Source organism: Aotus nancymaae, unplaced genomic scaffold (assembly GCF_030222135.1).
Source record: "Aotus nancymaae isolate 86718 unplaced genomic scaffold, 86718_ANA_hifiasm-v0.15.2.pri h1tg000014l, whole genome shotgun sequence".
NCBI lineage: Eukaryota > Metazoa > Chordata > Mammalia > Primates > Aotidae > Aotus > Aotus nancymaae.
This window is the reverse complement of record NW_026988425.1, coordinates 95,116,562-95,132,384: the sequence shown is the minus strand read 5'-3', so window position 1 is coordinate 95,132,384 and position 15,823 is coordinate 95,116,562. Positions and strand designations below refer to the sequence as shown.

At 37.0% G+C, this 15,823-nt stretch overlaps 1 protein-coding gene across 8 annotated transcripts in view; it reads right to left on the bottom strand.

Annotated features, from left to right (window-relative positions):
* PAM (peptidylglycine alpha-amidating monooxygenase) overlaps positions 1 to 14,755 on the bottom strand; it is a 171,298-nt gene extending 156,543 nt beyond the window's left edge. For 3 of the 8 annotated variants that reach the window (XM_064376193.1, XM_064376197.1, XM_064376199.1), the window contains exons 1-2: positions 14,283 to 14,755; positions 13,216 to 13,336 (exon numbers count right to left, since the gene is read on the bottom strand). In XM_064376193.1, the coding sequence (XP_064232263.1) occupies positions 13,216 to 13,336; positions 14,283 to 14,374 (213 nt within the window). In that variant the 5' untranslated portion in view covers positions 14,375 to 14,755. The remainder of the gene's footprint in view (positions 1 to 13,215; positions 13,337 to 14,282) is intronic. The other 5 variants (XM_064376192.1, XM_064376194.1, XM_064376195.1 and 2 more) reach the window with 3 other exon arrangements.
* Positions 14,756 to 15,823: the final 1,068 nt, after the last annotated feature.

Genomic DNA, 15,823 nt, shown 5'->3' with positions numbered 1-15,823 from the left:
TGTATTGGGAAAGAATTTATATTCTCTTTCCCAAATATAAATTTTGTCTATATATGTTAGATTATATTTACTATATGTTCAATGCAGTCTTAAGTCTTTTTTTTTTCTTGAGACAGATTCTCACTCTGTTGCTCAGGCTGGAGTGCAGTGGCACAATCCTGGCTCACTGCAACCTCCACCTCCCAGACTTAAGGGATCCTCCCACTTAAGGCCCTCTTCTTGACTAGGCCTCCACCATGGCTTATAAAGACTTGACAAACACTAACAGTTTCTAACAGCTCAATGCCATATCCTTAAGATGATTCTAGCTCCACTTAAAGTGCTTGCTTGAGAAAACTCAAGGTTGCCAAAAAAATCTAGTTTGCTCCAGCTTCCCAAGTAGCTGGGACTACAGGCATACACCACCATGCCCAGCTAATTTTTGTATTTTTTGTAGAGAGGAAATTTTGCCATGTTGCCCAGGCTAGTCTCAAACTCACAGGGTTAAGTGATCTGCCTTCCTCAACCTCCAAAAGTGCTGGGACTACAGACATGAGCCATAGCACCGAGCAAGTCATATGCCATTTAACAATCTAGAAAATTTCTCAGAACATATCTAATAATTTCCTTACTAGAAATGTTCTGGGGATATGTTCTAAGAAATGTATCAGGCAATTTTGTCATTGTGCAAACATCATAGAGTGTACTTAAACAAACCCAAATGATATAGTTTACTACACACCTAGGTTATATGGTATGGCCTATTACTTCTAGGCTACAAGCCTGTACAGCATGATACTACACTAAATATTGGAAGCAATTGTAACACAATAGTATTTGTATATCTAGATGTTTCTAAACATAGAAAAGGTGCAATAAAAATATGGTATACAAGGTAAAAATGGTAAACATATATTGGGCACTGTATTATACCATTCTTACATTGCTATAAAGAACTACTTTAGACTAGGTAATTTACAAAGAAAAGAGGTTTAATTGGCTTACGGTTCTATAGGCTGTACAGGACATGGCTGGGAAGAGCTCAGGAAACTTAAAATCACGGCAGAGGGCAAAGGGAGAGCAGGCACATCTTATATGACCAAAGGAGGAGGAATAGAGCAAAAGGAAAGGTGCTACACACTTTTAAACAACCAGATTTCATGAGAACCCACTTACTATCACTAGAACAGCAAGGGGGAAATCTGCCCCCATGATCTCATGATCCAATCACCTCCAACCAGACCCCTCCTCCAACACTGGGGATTACACTTTGACATGAGATTTAGGCAGGGACACAAATCCCAACCATTTCAAACTTACTATAAATGGAGCTTGAAGGACTAGAAGTTTCTCTGGGTGAGTCGGTGAGTAAATGTGAAGGCCTAGGACATTACTGTACACTACTGTAGACTTTATAAGCACTGTACACTTAGGCCACAACAAATTTATTAAGATTTTTTCTTTCTTCAATAATAAATTAACCTTAGCTTACTGTAACTTTTTAACTGTATAAATGTATTAATTTTTAAACTTTTTGACTCATATAATAAAATTTAGCTTAAAAAGCAAACATTGCACAATTGTATAAAAATATTTTCTTTATATCTTTATTCTATAAGCATTTTTCTATTAAAATTATTTTTTTTTTTACTTTAAAGATTTTTGTCAAAAACTAAGACACAAACACATACTTTAGCCTAGGCCTGCACAGGTCAAGATCATTAATATCACTGTCTTCCACCTCCATGTCTGTCCTCCTGGAAGGTCTTCAAGGGCAATAACATATAGGGAGCTGTCATCTCCTATAACAATGCCTTCTTCTGAAATACCTCCTGAAAGACCTGCTGGAGGCTCTTTTACAATAAACTTTTTTTTAACAAGTAGAAGTAGTACACTCTAAAATAATGTTAAAAAGTACAGTATAGTAAATACATAAGCCAGTTACATAGCCATTCAGCATCATTATCAAGTATTACGTACTATACATAATTGTATTGCTATATTTTTATATAACTGGCAGTACAGTAGGTTTGTTAACACCAGCATCACCACAAACACGTGCATTATGAAGTTATGAAAGCTACAACATTACCAGGTGATAGGACTTTTTCAGCTCCATTATAATCTTCAGTCTGTTATTGATTGAAACATTATTATGAAGAACATGACTGTATATATAAAATTATTCTATTTACTGAAATATTCAAATACAATTATATTTGCCTTTTGAGATCTATTTGATACACCAAATATGCTACAGAGGGATATTTATGTATTAATAATTATAGAGGGATTCTCCCTTTATAATTATAGAAAGATATTTTAATAAACTTCACTAAGTCTTTTTCTTTTTTCTTTTTATTTTTTGAGAAAGGGTCTCGCTCTGTCATATAGGTTGGAGTGCAGTGACACAATCCTAGTTCACTGCAGGTTCAACTCCCTGTGATCAAGTGAGCCTCCTGCCACAGCCTCCTGAGTAGCTAGGACTACAGACACATGACACCACGCCCAGATAATTTTTTAAATTTTTTATAGAGATGGAGGTCTCTTCATGTTGCCCAGGCTGGTCTCAAATTCCTGGCCTCAAGCACTCTTCCTGCCTCAGTCTCCCAAAGTGTTGATTGAAGATGTGCGCCACTGCATGCAGCCCACTTTGAATTTTTATTTTAAATATTTGACAGTGACGGTGTCTTATGCCCACAGTATATAAATTTTTCTATCTCCTAGCAAGTTGTACCTTTAATAATTACTAGTTTCTTTTAAAGACAAAATTATAAAAGTTGAGGTTCTGAATACTTCATCTGTTTACAGCACTATTTCTAGAATGGTAGCTTTACAGGAATTCTAAATTTTTGTTTTCAAATCTCTTTCTCTACCCCTTGAACTACATTCTTCAAATCCTACTGCCTTCACAAATGTTTTCTGAATAAAGCAAGAGACAAATGTAGATTCTAACCTGCTTCCCTAATGTGCTCTAGAAAATTATGATTGCAGTCCTGACTAAACTATTGTCGCAATTACTCTCTTTATTCCCATGTTGATCCTCTGTATTCTTTATTTCAAGTATTCTAACATATTTATAAATAGGGCCTTGCATTAGCTGCTTGATAACATTTCTTAACTAATCCATTATAATGTAGTTCAGGGAAAAAATATTAATAACTAAATTCACTTTATTTACTGGGCTTTACACATATTAATTTACTTAACTGCAATCCTATCAGATAGGAACTATGATTATCCCAATTTTACAGATGAGAAAACTAAAGCACATAAAGGTTTGAGTATGTTGCCCAAGGTCCTGCAGCCAGCAAGTGGTGGAACAGAGTTCTGATTTGTTTTGTGTATATAGTGACGGACAGATATTATCTCCTTGATTAAACTCTAGCCAGGCTCCTGCAAGCCCTCTTCTTGACTAGGCCTCCACCATGGCTTATAAAGACTTGACAAACACTAACAGTTTCTAACAGCTCAATGCCATATCCTTAAGATGATTCTAGCTCCACTTAAAGTGCTTGCTTGAGAAAACTCAAGGTTGCCAAAAAAATCTAGTTTGTTCCAGCCAATACCTGAGAATAGAGCCTCTGTCTTCCAGTCTCTGTGGTGGGATGGAATCACAACTTCAATAATTTCCAACTAGTGAACACAGCTGGCCTAATCGCGTTTATGCCAACTAACCCTTTGTAATGTCTCACTTCCCCGACTCTACTGAGCCCCCATTTACTACTTTTTCCTACTATTTCTCCCTTTAAAATGCCCAGTCACTTCTGTACAAATCAACTGTTGATTAAATCAATTCAGTCCCTACCACTTTAGGAATGTCCAGCTTTGTTTATCTTTGACACGATTTATAAACGCAGAAATGAGGGATGAGAAACACAGAAGTGGGAAAGATGAAAGGCTTTGGAAGTAACTATAAAGTCTTGGGCTTTTAATGTGAGTGGTGCAAGAAGCTTTTCAAGGGTATTCATAGAAGAGTAATGTGTTCTGACTTCTGTTTAAATAGAATCTTTGTGACTACTGAGTGGAGCCCAGATTGCAAGGGTGCACAGGTACAAGGTAGGTCAGTTAGGAGGGATATTGTAATAATCCAGGAAAGAGAGGATGGTACCTGGGCCAGAGTTGAAAAGATGGCTGTCGTGAGAAAAAGCTGGAATTGGGGTATATTTGGAAGGTAGAATGAACAGGATTTACTAGCATTTTGTTTACAGGCTATGAGGGAGAAAAGAAGCATAAATAAAGACTCTAGTATATTTGGCCAAGAGAAATTATACCACAGGAATTGCCATCTAGTGAGGTGGAGAGTTCTGAAATACAATATTCCAAATAAGAGAACTCTTGTTTATAATCATTTACTCATGAAAACTGACTAGGTAACTAAGGAACAAAGATCAAAGCTCTGTTAACCTTGCAGTGGTATTTTTGTTCTTTATGTGTAGTCAGAAGACACTGTTCATGAGATGCCAAAGGTTAAATTCATTTATTAGCCTAAATGGCATATGCAATTGTTTCTTTCTATCAGGGAATGGGAAACTACAGCCTGTGGGCTGACTGCCTTTTCTAGTAGACACAGTTTTCAATTGAAACAAAGCCAAGCCATTCATTTACATAGTATCTATAACAGCTCTCTAACTACAACAGTTTAAACAGAACCTATATGGCTCACAAGTCAAAAATATTTACTATGTGATACTTCTTTAAGAAAGAATTTGCTGATCTCTAGTTAGATTTAGATGAGAATAACCAAAAAAAAAAAAAAAAAAATCTGTTAAAATAAATCAACTTAAGTTGATTGCAAGGTATCTTTTAACCTTGGTGAAGTGACCAAGAATATCTTACCAGAATTCAGAATAGTAGCACGTCTTTCTGCATAGGTATTAGAAGAAAGTTATTCAAGGATTTAGGATGGCCTGGGTACAGTGGCTCACACCTGTAATCCCAGCACTTTAGAAGACCGAGGCAGGAGGATCACTTGAGCTCAGGATTTTAAGACCAACCTGGGAAACACAGCAAAACCCCATCTCTAAAATAAAAAATTAAGCCAGGTATGGTGGTGTGTGCCTGCAGTGTCAGCTACTCAGGAGGCTGAGATGGGAGGATCCTTTGAGCCAAGGAGGTTGAGGTAGCAGTGAGTTTTGATTGCACCACTGCATTCAGCCTGGGGGACACCGTGAGATCCCATCTCAAAACAGATAATAATAATTTAGGATGAAGCCACTAATGTGTATTTTGTTTAATAAAAGAGAGCTTATATTTTTACAATATATGTAAAATAAACATATATGTGTGTGTATACATATATATATATACGTATACCTGCACACATAAAAACACATAGAGTAAAATTCTGTGGGAGACAGATCATTAACAGATTGGCAGTACAGTATTATAAAATAAGCCATGAGTTTCAGATTCAAGTAAATCTGTATTTAAATCCTTGTTCTCCTCTTTACTGGCTATTTGCTAAGAACAGGTTATTAATCTCTTCTGGTTTCAATTTTTAATATAAAAAGTGGGGATAATAATGGCTTGAACACAGACGTTTTATGGGAATTGATGAGACAGTGTATGTAAAGTGCCCAATATAGTAGCGTTACATAATGAACACTCAATAAGTATGTTTTCTCCATTAAAATATTTACTAGGAAAAAAATTTTAAAAAAAAAGGACTCTAAACCTTATTGAGAAAATAGGTGATCATAAGGGAGTCTTTTATACTGTAGATAATTTAAAAATATTCTCAAGCATCATGTTAATTCAAACATACTCAAAATTGATTGAAAATAATAAATACTCTCTTCTGTTTCTAATTTTTTATAAAGAAAGGGAAAAAATGGTCAATGTATACTCACACTTGCAGTTCTGAACCCTGATATGTGACATGTTTATATTATCCTCACAGAAAAAAAACATTGCTAATAGCTCAATCGTATCTTCCCTAACTGGATGTTAAATAAGTTTCAGTAAAAATAAAGAGGAAGCATCATAATGTAAACTTAAACAATTGACAGTGAACAACATGTGACTTTGTCATTTACAAGAGCCATTTAACATTTTTATAATCTACTTAATTCATATAATTAATGCTTGCCGATAAAGCAAAGAGTAAATATACAAATGTATCTAATCTGAGATTTTGAGATGTATTGTTTTAAATGACACCAATCCTGAGCTTTCAAAATAGAAAGGTAAAGAAGAATGAATGTGTGGCAGATAAATAAACAAAACAAGGGCTTGGTGGCCATCCTTTCTAATAATCATGCTATTTTCTTTGTTATTAGCTTTCTCATTGGTAAAATGGAGATAATATTAGTTTCTCAATTTGGGGAGGGAGGAGATACAGCATTTTAATTTATTTTCGTGTCCTTTTCACAAACCTTGCAATTTTATACACACTGCCTAAGTCTTTCTAAGCAAAAAGTACATGCTAGTCCCGAATTAGGACATATCTCAACATGCCTCCTTCAATAAGAAGATCACCATGCTAGTTTTTATTTTTTGTGAAAGGAGAGAAAGGAATAGAAGAAAAAGAAACCCTAAAAGCCATGACTCATATATTCATTTTAAGACAATGACTTAATGCAATCAATCTTCACCCAGGGTTGTTCTTTCTAGAGGCTGGCCACTGGAGCCACCACTTTTATCTTGCACATTCATGGCAGATGTGGCTTATGGGTCGCTGCACCCTTTCCCATCAAGCTCCACTGTGGCCTCATAATTCTTAACACTTTTCAGGCAGCTCTTCCCAATCAAGTATTTGGCTCAAAAAGTAACCCTCATTTGCTATGTTGTTCTACTGTACAGATTCAATTAGATGAGGGTGAGGCCTGTAGTGGTGGACAGTTCACAACACTAGGGAAGGTATGCTGGACCATGGCTGCTGACCACACAGAGGCGATCAGGAAATCCATGGGGCTCCTGGAGTTGGATGGGGATCTTCTTTAAGCACTTCCAGCAATCATACAGCTGCTTCGCGAAGAGCTTGGATCCATTTTCCCCACAAGAGTACAACAGATATCCTACCAGTGGCTGGTGCCAGAAAGGCTGTTGTTTTCTCTCCTTCTGCAGTGAGGTTTAAACTGAAAGTCAAGCTGGCCAATGAGGAGAAACAGTAAAATGGGAATGTGGGGTGTCTCCCTTCCTTTTATTCTTCCGCCCAAGAGAAAACTTGGAATTTTAATTTCAAAAGAATGCAAATATTAGGTACTAACAACTAGAGACAAGGAGATAAGGAAATCGCTATCCCTAAAGTACTAAAAACTATTCCAGTAAAGCCTCATTTTTTTTCTGGAGTTCTTGCTAATTTTTTTTTAGCTTTTACTTTAGGTTCAGGAGTACATGTGCAGGTTTGCTATACAGGTAAATCATGTGTCATGGGGTGTGGTATACAGACTATTCAGTCATCCAGGTAAAAAGCATAGTAGGCTGTAGGTAGTTGTTTAATCCTCTCCCTCCTTCTACCCTCCACTCTCAAGCAGGCCCCCTTGCTAACTTTACTCTGAGTTTTTAGCATTGACTGAGGATATGTACATCTTTTTTACACAATGATGGAATTAAAAAATATATAGACTTAACATCATTATAGCCTCAAAACTAGACAAAAGCCAAGCTTCTGTACAACTAAGTAACTTTACTTACAAATTCTAATTTAATTGGCATTCTGAATTTAATAAAAACAATTCTTCATTTAACTTGTATATTACCTCTGATAAAACAGATATTCTGAGCAACTGCCACTTATAAATGATGTTATGATTACGGTTTGATATAATACAACTGATTCCTTACAGGGGTACAGAAAGAAAAGCCCATGAAAGCTGGGTTTGTTTTACAGATTATGCATGCATTGTGGAGGCAAAGGAATCTCTTTCTCATGTTAGAAAATGAAGAAATTAAAGTATATTAGTTAACATTTTCTCATGACTGTTCATTTGAGAAAACAGCAAAGTGAAACATGGTGGGAAGCTGTTGAGAAAATTTTGTAGGAGTATTTTGTTCATTCTGGTTTCATTTCAATGACAATATTCTTTCATCAATATTTTAAAATAATAACTTAAGGTTCTAATTTCAGGTTTTTCAACATGTTGCTCTGGGGTATCTGATGTGATGATCCTTAAACTCAGAATTGTTCTGTTTCTTGGCAATAGATACATGTGCTTAGATACACAGGGACAGGCTGCTTTCCAATTTCAATACATGATCTGAAGAGTCCTTTAAAAGAAAAATGCTGAATGAGACAAGAATTTGCAAGAGGTTCGAAAAGGGAAAGGTGTATTTCTTCATAGTTCTCAGATCATCACTCCCAAAATAAGGAAGGGCAATGATTACACTAATGACAGCCTAAAACATCTTCATTGAAAGCAATTCAATTAATATAAGGCTTTAAGAAATTAGGCTCAAGGAAGATATTTAATTTTGTAAAATCATGTATTTTTTGCAAATTTGTTTGCATTTGTAAGTCCTTAAGCTAAGAATACAGAGGACCTAACTTGAGCAAATAGCAAATAAATAGAATGCTACATAAATTTAGGATTTGAAAGCACATACATTAGATAAAAGTGTTTTTCTTTTTTTAGACAGAGTTTTGCTCTTGTTGCCCAGGCTGGAGTGCAATGGCGCCATTGCCCACTGCAACCTCTGCCTCCAGGGATCAAGCAATTCTCCTGCCTCAGCCTCCCAAGTAGCTGGGATTTCAGGTGCCTGCCACCATGCCAGCTAATTTTTGTATTTTTAGTAGAGATTGGGTTTCACCATGTTGGTCAGGCTGGTCTGGAACTCCTGACCTCAGGTAATCCACCCGATTTGGAATCCCAAAGTGCTGGGATTACAGGCGTGAGCCACCACACCTGGCAATGTGTTTTTTAAAACAAGGTCAATGTATAAAGTCCTTAGGAAAGCAGACACTGGAAAAATTCAAGGCTTATTTCAAACATATATATAAAATAAAAGGTTTCAAACCGATGATACTTCTTTTAATAACTTCTCTTCCAAACAGTATAAAGAAGTATAAGAATTCTGAGAAAAGCATATCCATTCTCAGTGTTCCTTTCGTCTCTTATGATAGGGCCATTTTTAATGAAAATAACTACTTATAAATACTTAAGGACACCGAAAGATTTACTTCTTTGCGTACTTTATTCAGGTTTCTTTTGCCTAGGTTTGTACTTTCTATTTTTCTTCATTTTCTTCACCTTCCTCTCCTTCACAATGAGTGCAGTGTCTTAGCTTTTCCATGAAGCCATTGCTGAAAGTCTAAGGGTTAGCAATTTCTTTCTAATCTCAAAATTCGTTCACATTTCCCTCAACACACATAATAATTATATTAGTATACGTTTTCTCTACCATGTGCAAGGCAACTCAACATTATGTCACTCAGTCCTCAGAACATCCCTGGTTAGTGTAGAATAATAAACTATTATTATCCTTTCTACAGATGAAGGAACAGGACTACCTGGTTAAAAAACAGATCTGAGCTGATACTGCAAGAGCTGAAGCCAGAATGCTGTCAGCCTGCCCCCAACGTCACGGGTTCTGTTCTAACCCCTGGATTTAAGTTACATGTAGGCAATAAACTTTATGGAAAATCATTGTAATTATACCTTTATTTATTTTAAAATAAAACACCCAAGGGATAGTTAACATGTCAAATTGATATCACTATACTATGACTGTAAACTGGCAGTTTATCACATTGTTTTGTTTGTTGCTATGAGAGTTGGTGACAGCAAAAGTCCAGAGGGTCCTGGGTGAGAAAAAGAATCAAAAAAAAGAAACAGCGCTAGAAGAGAAGTCTCAAGATATTACCACTTCATGGCTCTGCTAGATTTGAAGCCAGTGCCATGGGACACCAGATTCTGACTTTATGATAGGCTATTTAAAAGTTGCCTACTCTTCTCTCTAATCTTCCCAAAGGCTGGAAAAACACCGATTAACAGAGTTAAACACTGATTATCCATTTCTAAAAAAGGATGGAAACTATTTTCAAATTTTTTTAAGTCAGAGAAGAGACAGAATGAGCTCATTTTGATTATAACATTGATATTGCAACAGACAATAAACTACTTTTTCTGGACTCATTGGATCTAGTTTTAATGGGAGAAATTTTTAATTGCCACTTTAAAGTCCTGTGGTATGGCAGAATGGCAACTCAGAGGCCTGACATGACTGGGCATCCTTGATAAGACACTAATCTAAGCTTGTATTCCATCTGTATAAAATTAGTTAGTTGCACTATCTGTATTGTGTCTCAGGTTCTTTCCACCTCTGTTCTACATCTGCTTGTTCTCCATCTAAGCCTACCTAACAATCTCAAGCTTTCCAAAGAAAGGATACACACCAGATTCACTGATGTAGCTTTCATTATTACCAAAACTTAAGATGTACTTTATTAAAAAAACCTGTGTGGAATGAATACATTTCTTTAATCAACATGATGTCTCTCAATTCCCAACTCAAGTTCTTGTTCCTCTGTTCCTTCTTTAAATGTTGTTCTTCTTGATTGTCTGCCATCAAAAAAATAAAAAAATAAAAATCCTCTGCCATTTAACTCATCAATGTCTTTCTTTGTTTTTATATTTTCCGTCATCTTCTTTATCTTTTATGATTTTTAAATGTTCGATCTTCATAGTCTAGTTATTCCTGAATTTTTTCTTTTTCTTTTTGCTCCTGATCATTGTATTTTCTTGGACCTTTTTACACTTTGTTTTTGGCCAACTCTTTGTTCCATTCTACCTTTTGTTTCTTCCCTCTAATACTTTTTCATTTCTCTTTCTTTCTTTTTAAAAAAATCTCCTTTCCTCTTAATGACTTGTGTAAAACTTTGGTTTTATCTTCATTTTAAGAAAAGAATACTTTCTTCAAAAGTACTTACGGCATCACAACTCTTCGTCGTCTTCACTAGAACACCAAGTTCAGAAGGAAAGAGGTTCTGAAGGTTCTGTGTTCCCCTCTTCCTGGGTATATTCAATGGAGAGTCTACCATTTCTCATAAAAGTTTACAAAGTATAAGATCTGTATGTCAGCTGAACCAAATTACATACTCATGGCACATTGTGGATAGAGAGTGATGGGAAAAAAGTGGAAGAAATATTCAACAAGCAGTTCTGAGCTGTCAGGCAGAGCAACTGAATTGTTTACCCAGTAGCTACAGCGGCAAGTAAGACAAAACCCAACTCAACCTTATTGAAACAAGAAAGGCTAACAAAACTGAACACTGCATAAGTAGTGATATCACCAAGCATCTACATTCTTTCAATCTCTCTGCATTGCCCTCTATGGTGTTAGTTTTATTCTAGGCATGGCACCTAGAACTCAGCAGACCCTAGCACTACAAGCCTACTGCTTACATGAAACAGAAAAAATACATACTTAGCAAAAGTCCTAAGATTTGAATGGTCTAAATCACACACTTTCTTTTGAACCAATCATTGTGGAAAGGGAGGCGGGATATAGTCAGTTACCAATCATGGTCCATGTGTTCCATTTTTGGAGCCTGGGTAGGAAGCTCTTGGGAACCACATGGTCTCAGAGAAGGGGCAAGGAGGCAACCAGCTACTTGCTGGAAAGGCAACCAGCAAATGTGCACTGCATGAGGCAAAGATGAATATAGATAGTATAAAATAAAAAGCGGTTACCTAAACAATGTATGTTCTTTCCCCATGGATTTATTTGGATAATTATATAAGATTATAAAAATGAACACGTTTTACTTTATGAAAATGGGGCTCCTCCACATCCTTTTATAATCAATTCTTCTAGGATCTCCTTCTGAGATTTTTGATCTCATCACAGTTACCCATTATTATTGTTAGGTAATTTAAATGTTATTACTCTTAAATAATGAGAAGAAAGAATAACAATAATAGGGAACCACAACAAAAGACTATTTGATAAAATAATGATACTCTTGGGGGAAAAGAGTGCTTAAAAACCCAATTAGTGGATACCTTAAAAGAAATACACTCAGTTCAAGTGACTATAGGGGAAAATTCACTTTTAAAAGTGAGAAGAGACAAGAGACACACTTCACAAGTGAGCAACTGTTGTTCTTCTCTCCTAGTCCCAATCTCATTTCACTTCGTGCGGTTAAATACTAAATAAAAAGCTTATGAAATTAAAAGCTAGCACAGTAACAACTGAATGCATGGAAAGTCATCATTTGGTGATGACGAGGGAGTGAAAGTCATTTTTATAGTGGTAGTTATTTATAGACAATCATACACAGGTCTTCAAATAAATGAATGCCAATTCTCAGTCCCCCAAAAAAGGCCTGTGTGTATTCTCTAGAGCTTTGGGATGTCAATCGCAAAGGGAATTCTGCCCAATAAGTAGAATACGAATACCTTTATTTCCCTAGTACTGAAAATTAAAAAAGAAAAGAAAAATAGAATGTTATCTGCAACAATGAGTCATCAGCTACTGCAGCTCCACAATATCCAGGTCTTTCCCTGTCTCTGCAGCTCTTCAAAAGGAGAGGACTATCTTTTAATGACACACATAAATCCCTGAACTGCCTGACTGCAAAGCATAATTAATTCTGGCCTTTTAATGCTTAATGAAACACCTTGCACACATGACAGCAGTGGGTTTGAGCTTCTTGTGTGTTCCTAAAAGAGGGAAAGCCCTAGCAACAACCTAGTTCTACTCAAAATGCTCTGTATGTCACATTTACATGAGTTTTGCCATAATTTCAAAAATACATCTCTTATAACGAGCAAGTCAGGCTAAAGAAAACTCACAATCAGCCACCTGTATGAACAGTTTTCTTAACTTTTACAAGTGTGGAATGTATTGTTTTTCAAATTCTTGGCAGTAAACACATTTTTATTTCTTCACTTGTGGTTGTAATAAAAGGATATCTAAACAAAGTAGCTTAGATGCAGCTGCTCAATATCATTTTCCTTTATTAGGATAATTTTTCGTATTTTAATGCATACTTGCATGCTGCATTACAGAGGCTATTACTCCATAGAGAATCTCAAAACGTAAATTTTCGACATTCCATTTCAAACCACAAATGACAATATCAGTAAAAATTTTAAAAACAAAATTTAAGTGAAAGATTCACCTTGAAAAACTTAATCCTCTTTATAATATTCAATTATTCTAGCCTTAACTGGAGTCTTGAAAGCAAATGCCCATGTTTAAAGAAGTTCCTACAGCTGTAAATGCAGTTTCCTTACTTTAATTATAGACTATCCAGAACAAGTGAATAATGAAATACAGAATTCCTCTCACCTGTTTAGGTGTGACCCCAGGCATGCGAATATCCAATGCAAAATCTGATGAATCAATAGGAATTACGGGTCTGGTGGTACCAAGACATTCATTGGACAACGGTCTGGTAGTTTCTTTAAACCTTGAAAAAAAGAAGACAATTTCAATATTCTTGAACATAATGCAATCTAAACTTAACATGAGAAGGGGAAAGAAAGGAATTCTATGACCTTAAGGATGATTGATTTAAACCCATTGAAAACTCTAAAGATGTGATGACTACACATTGTTCTTAAACATACTCAGATTTGCATTTCATAGTCCAATAACAATATATACCTAATTTGTAAACAAAATATAACCAATGCAACCAACCAGGCTAGTTTAAAACGCCATTCAATAAAAACTTGTCAAAACATGTATTTGTTTCAAGTTAATGAAGATACAGGATTAATACATAACAAATTATCACAGGCATGCCAATTTTCTAATGGCAGAAATATTAACCATAATCCAGTAAAAATTTTTGTAACTATTTTCGGTGTTCAGAATTACTAGTTAGAAACAAGAAGGCCAACCATAATCTGGCTAGGAGGCAGAGCTGTTAAGAGGAAGAAATAAAAGACTGCAATGTGAATTACAAATGTACAAGTACATAAATATTTAATAAGGTAATTATGAGGCGTTTGTATACAGCTCAATGTTTCCTTGTGAGTTATTACAGTCTATGATCTGCTTCTCCTCGACACTGATGTATCTTTATATTTTATCCTTCGAGCTATTATAAACAAGGAGGCATTCAAATCTAAGCCACTATATTGTAGTTCCTGAAATACTTCCCCAAGAGGGAGTGATAAGTATTGGAAATCACAACTTCTAATTGGAGTTTTGAAAGCCAGAACTGCTTGGCTACAATACAGTTGGCTTTTTCTGCACAGGGGACTTCACAAGGAAGTTGCTGTGCTAAAATTCCAAGTCATTCCCGCAAAGAACATCAACCTCGTCTATTTTGCCAACACTCCGGTTCATAAAAGTGATTACATTTCTCAACAGCATGCACAGAAACCACCCCAACCACGAACACCCACCTCTTAAAGACAGAAAGTGGGCTTCGGAAAGCCAGACAGCTGCTTGGAAAGACAAGGAGGAGAACTAGCAGGCTGGGGACGCGGCCAGCCATGTCCACGCCGCTCCGGCCCCGCCGGGAGAGGACCCGGCAGCGCAGCGCGGGGCTGGGGCTGGCGGTCGGGCAGCGGCGCCGCCAGCAGCCGCTACTTCATGGCCCGGGCGCGGCGGGCGTCCTGCGGCGGCCACACACCATCCGCGCGTGAGAGCAGCGAGCTGGCCGCGCGAGGCGTCTCGGTCACGAGCGGCGGGCAGACAGCCGTGGGCAGGCGGGACTTTTGTCCGGCCCGCAGGCGGAAGCGTGGCTCCCTCCAGCGCCGCTCGCGTGCCCTGGCGCTGGGGCTAGACGCGCGGGTGCCTTATCACTCCGGAATGACAGGGACTGTGAGGGGCATCACCCAAACGCGCGCCAGTCATCATTCAGAACCTGCAAAAATAGAAGCAGATAATGGATGACTAACACGTTACAGCATTTGTCCTCAGCAAATCCCAGTTGAGGTTCTTTAATACATTAGTAGTTTCACAAGCTTGCATTGCGCCCAAGCCTGGGGAAAATGCTGGTCTGTTGAGCTCCCGCCCCCAAGAGCGGGAGATTTCAGGAACCCCCAACGGCGTAGCCTCTGTAGAGACCCTGTTCCGCCTTTGCTTCCTCTTCCTCGCTCGCACCCACTCCTGTTTTCTTTTGCTACTTCTTTCCCTCTTTATCCCTCACAGTCGCCCGACTCTGAATTTGCCCTTACTTCCTCTATCCCTCCTTTCTCTCATCAGAAATGCTCTCAGTACCTCTGCTGAATGTAGACATCACACAAATGACCGGCTAAGGCACAAGGAAAAAATCAAAACAAAACAAAACGAAGACGGGCAAAGACAAAGCACTTGGATACCACAGTAATCAGATAGAAAAAGACTTTGAGAACAAAGGCATGTTTATATACATGCATCACAGAGCTACAGATCTAAGAGGAAAGATACCTCCTACCAAGAACTCCCAAGGATCATCACATAATTGCCCAAGTTCTCGGAATTATTTTAAAACAAGTGAAAACTCAACAACTAACATGATACACAAGATGTAAATGCCCATTTAAAAATCCTGCATCTAATATGCAAAATAATAATTTTGTACTTTTAAGGCATACCTCCCTAAAGATATTCTTCCCTAAAGTTTGGAGTTTTACAACAGAATTAGAAAGAGTAGGGAGACTCTTAGCTGCCCCCAAATGAATTTTATCTACAAAGGTTATGAACAAGAATGTCACATTAATACAAATGAGAGGCCATGAAGACCTAGTGTGACAGCTCACCGTTTTATAAGAGGACTCAACTAGGCTAAACTTGAAAATATTCATCTTTTGACTTTATTGTTCTGAATACATTTAAGACTGTTTATCAAACCTGCAAATTTTAGCCTGAAGGCATAAATTAAAACTGTATAATTCACAATATAAAAATACTGTACTTCCAAAGAAAGAGATTAAAATTTTATTTTAATCAGTAACTATAA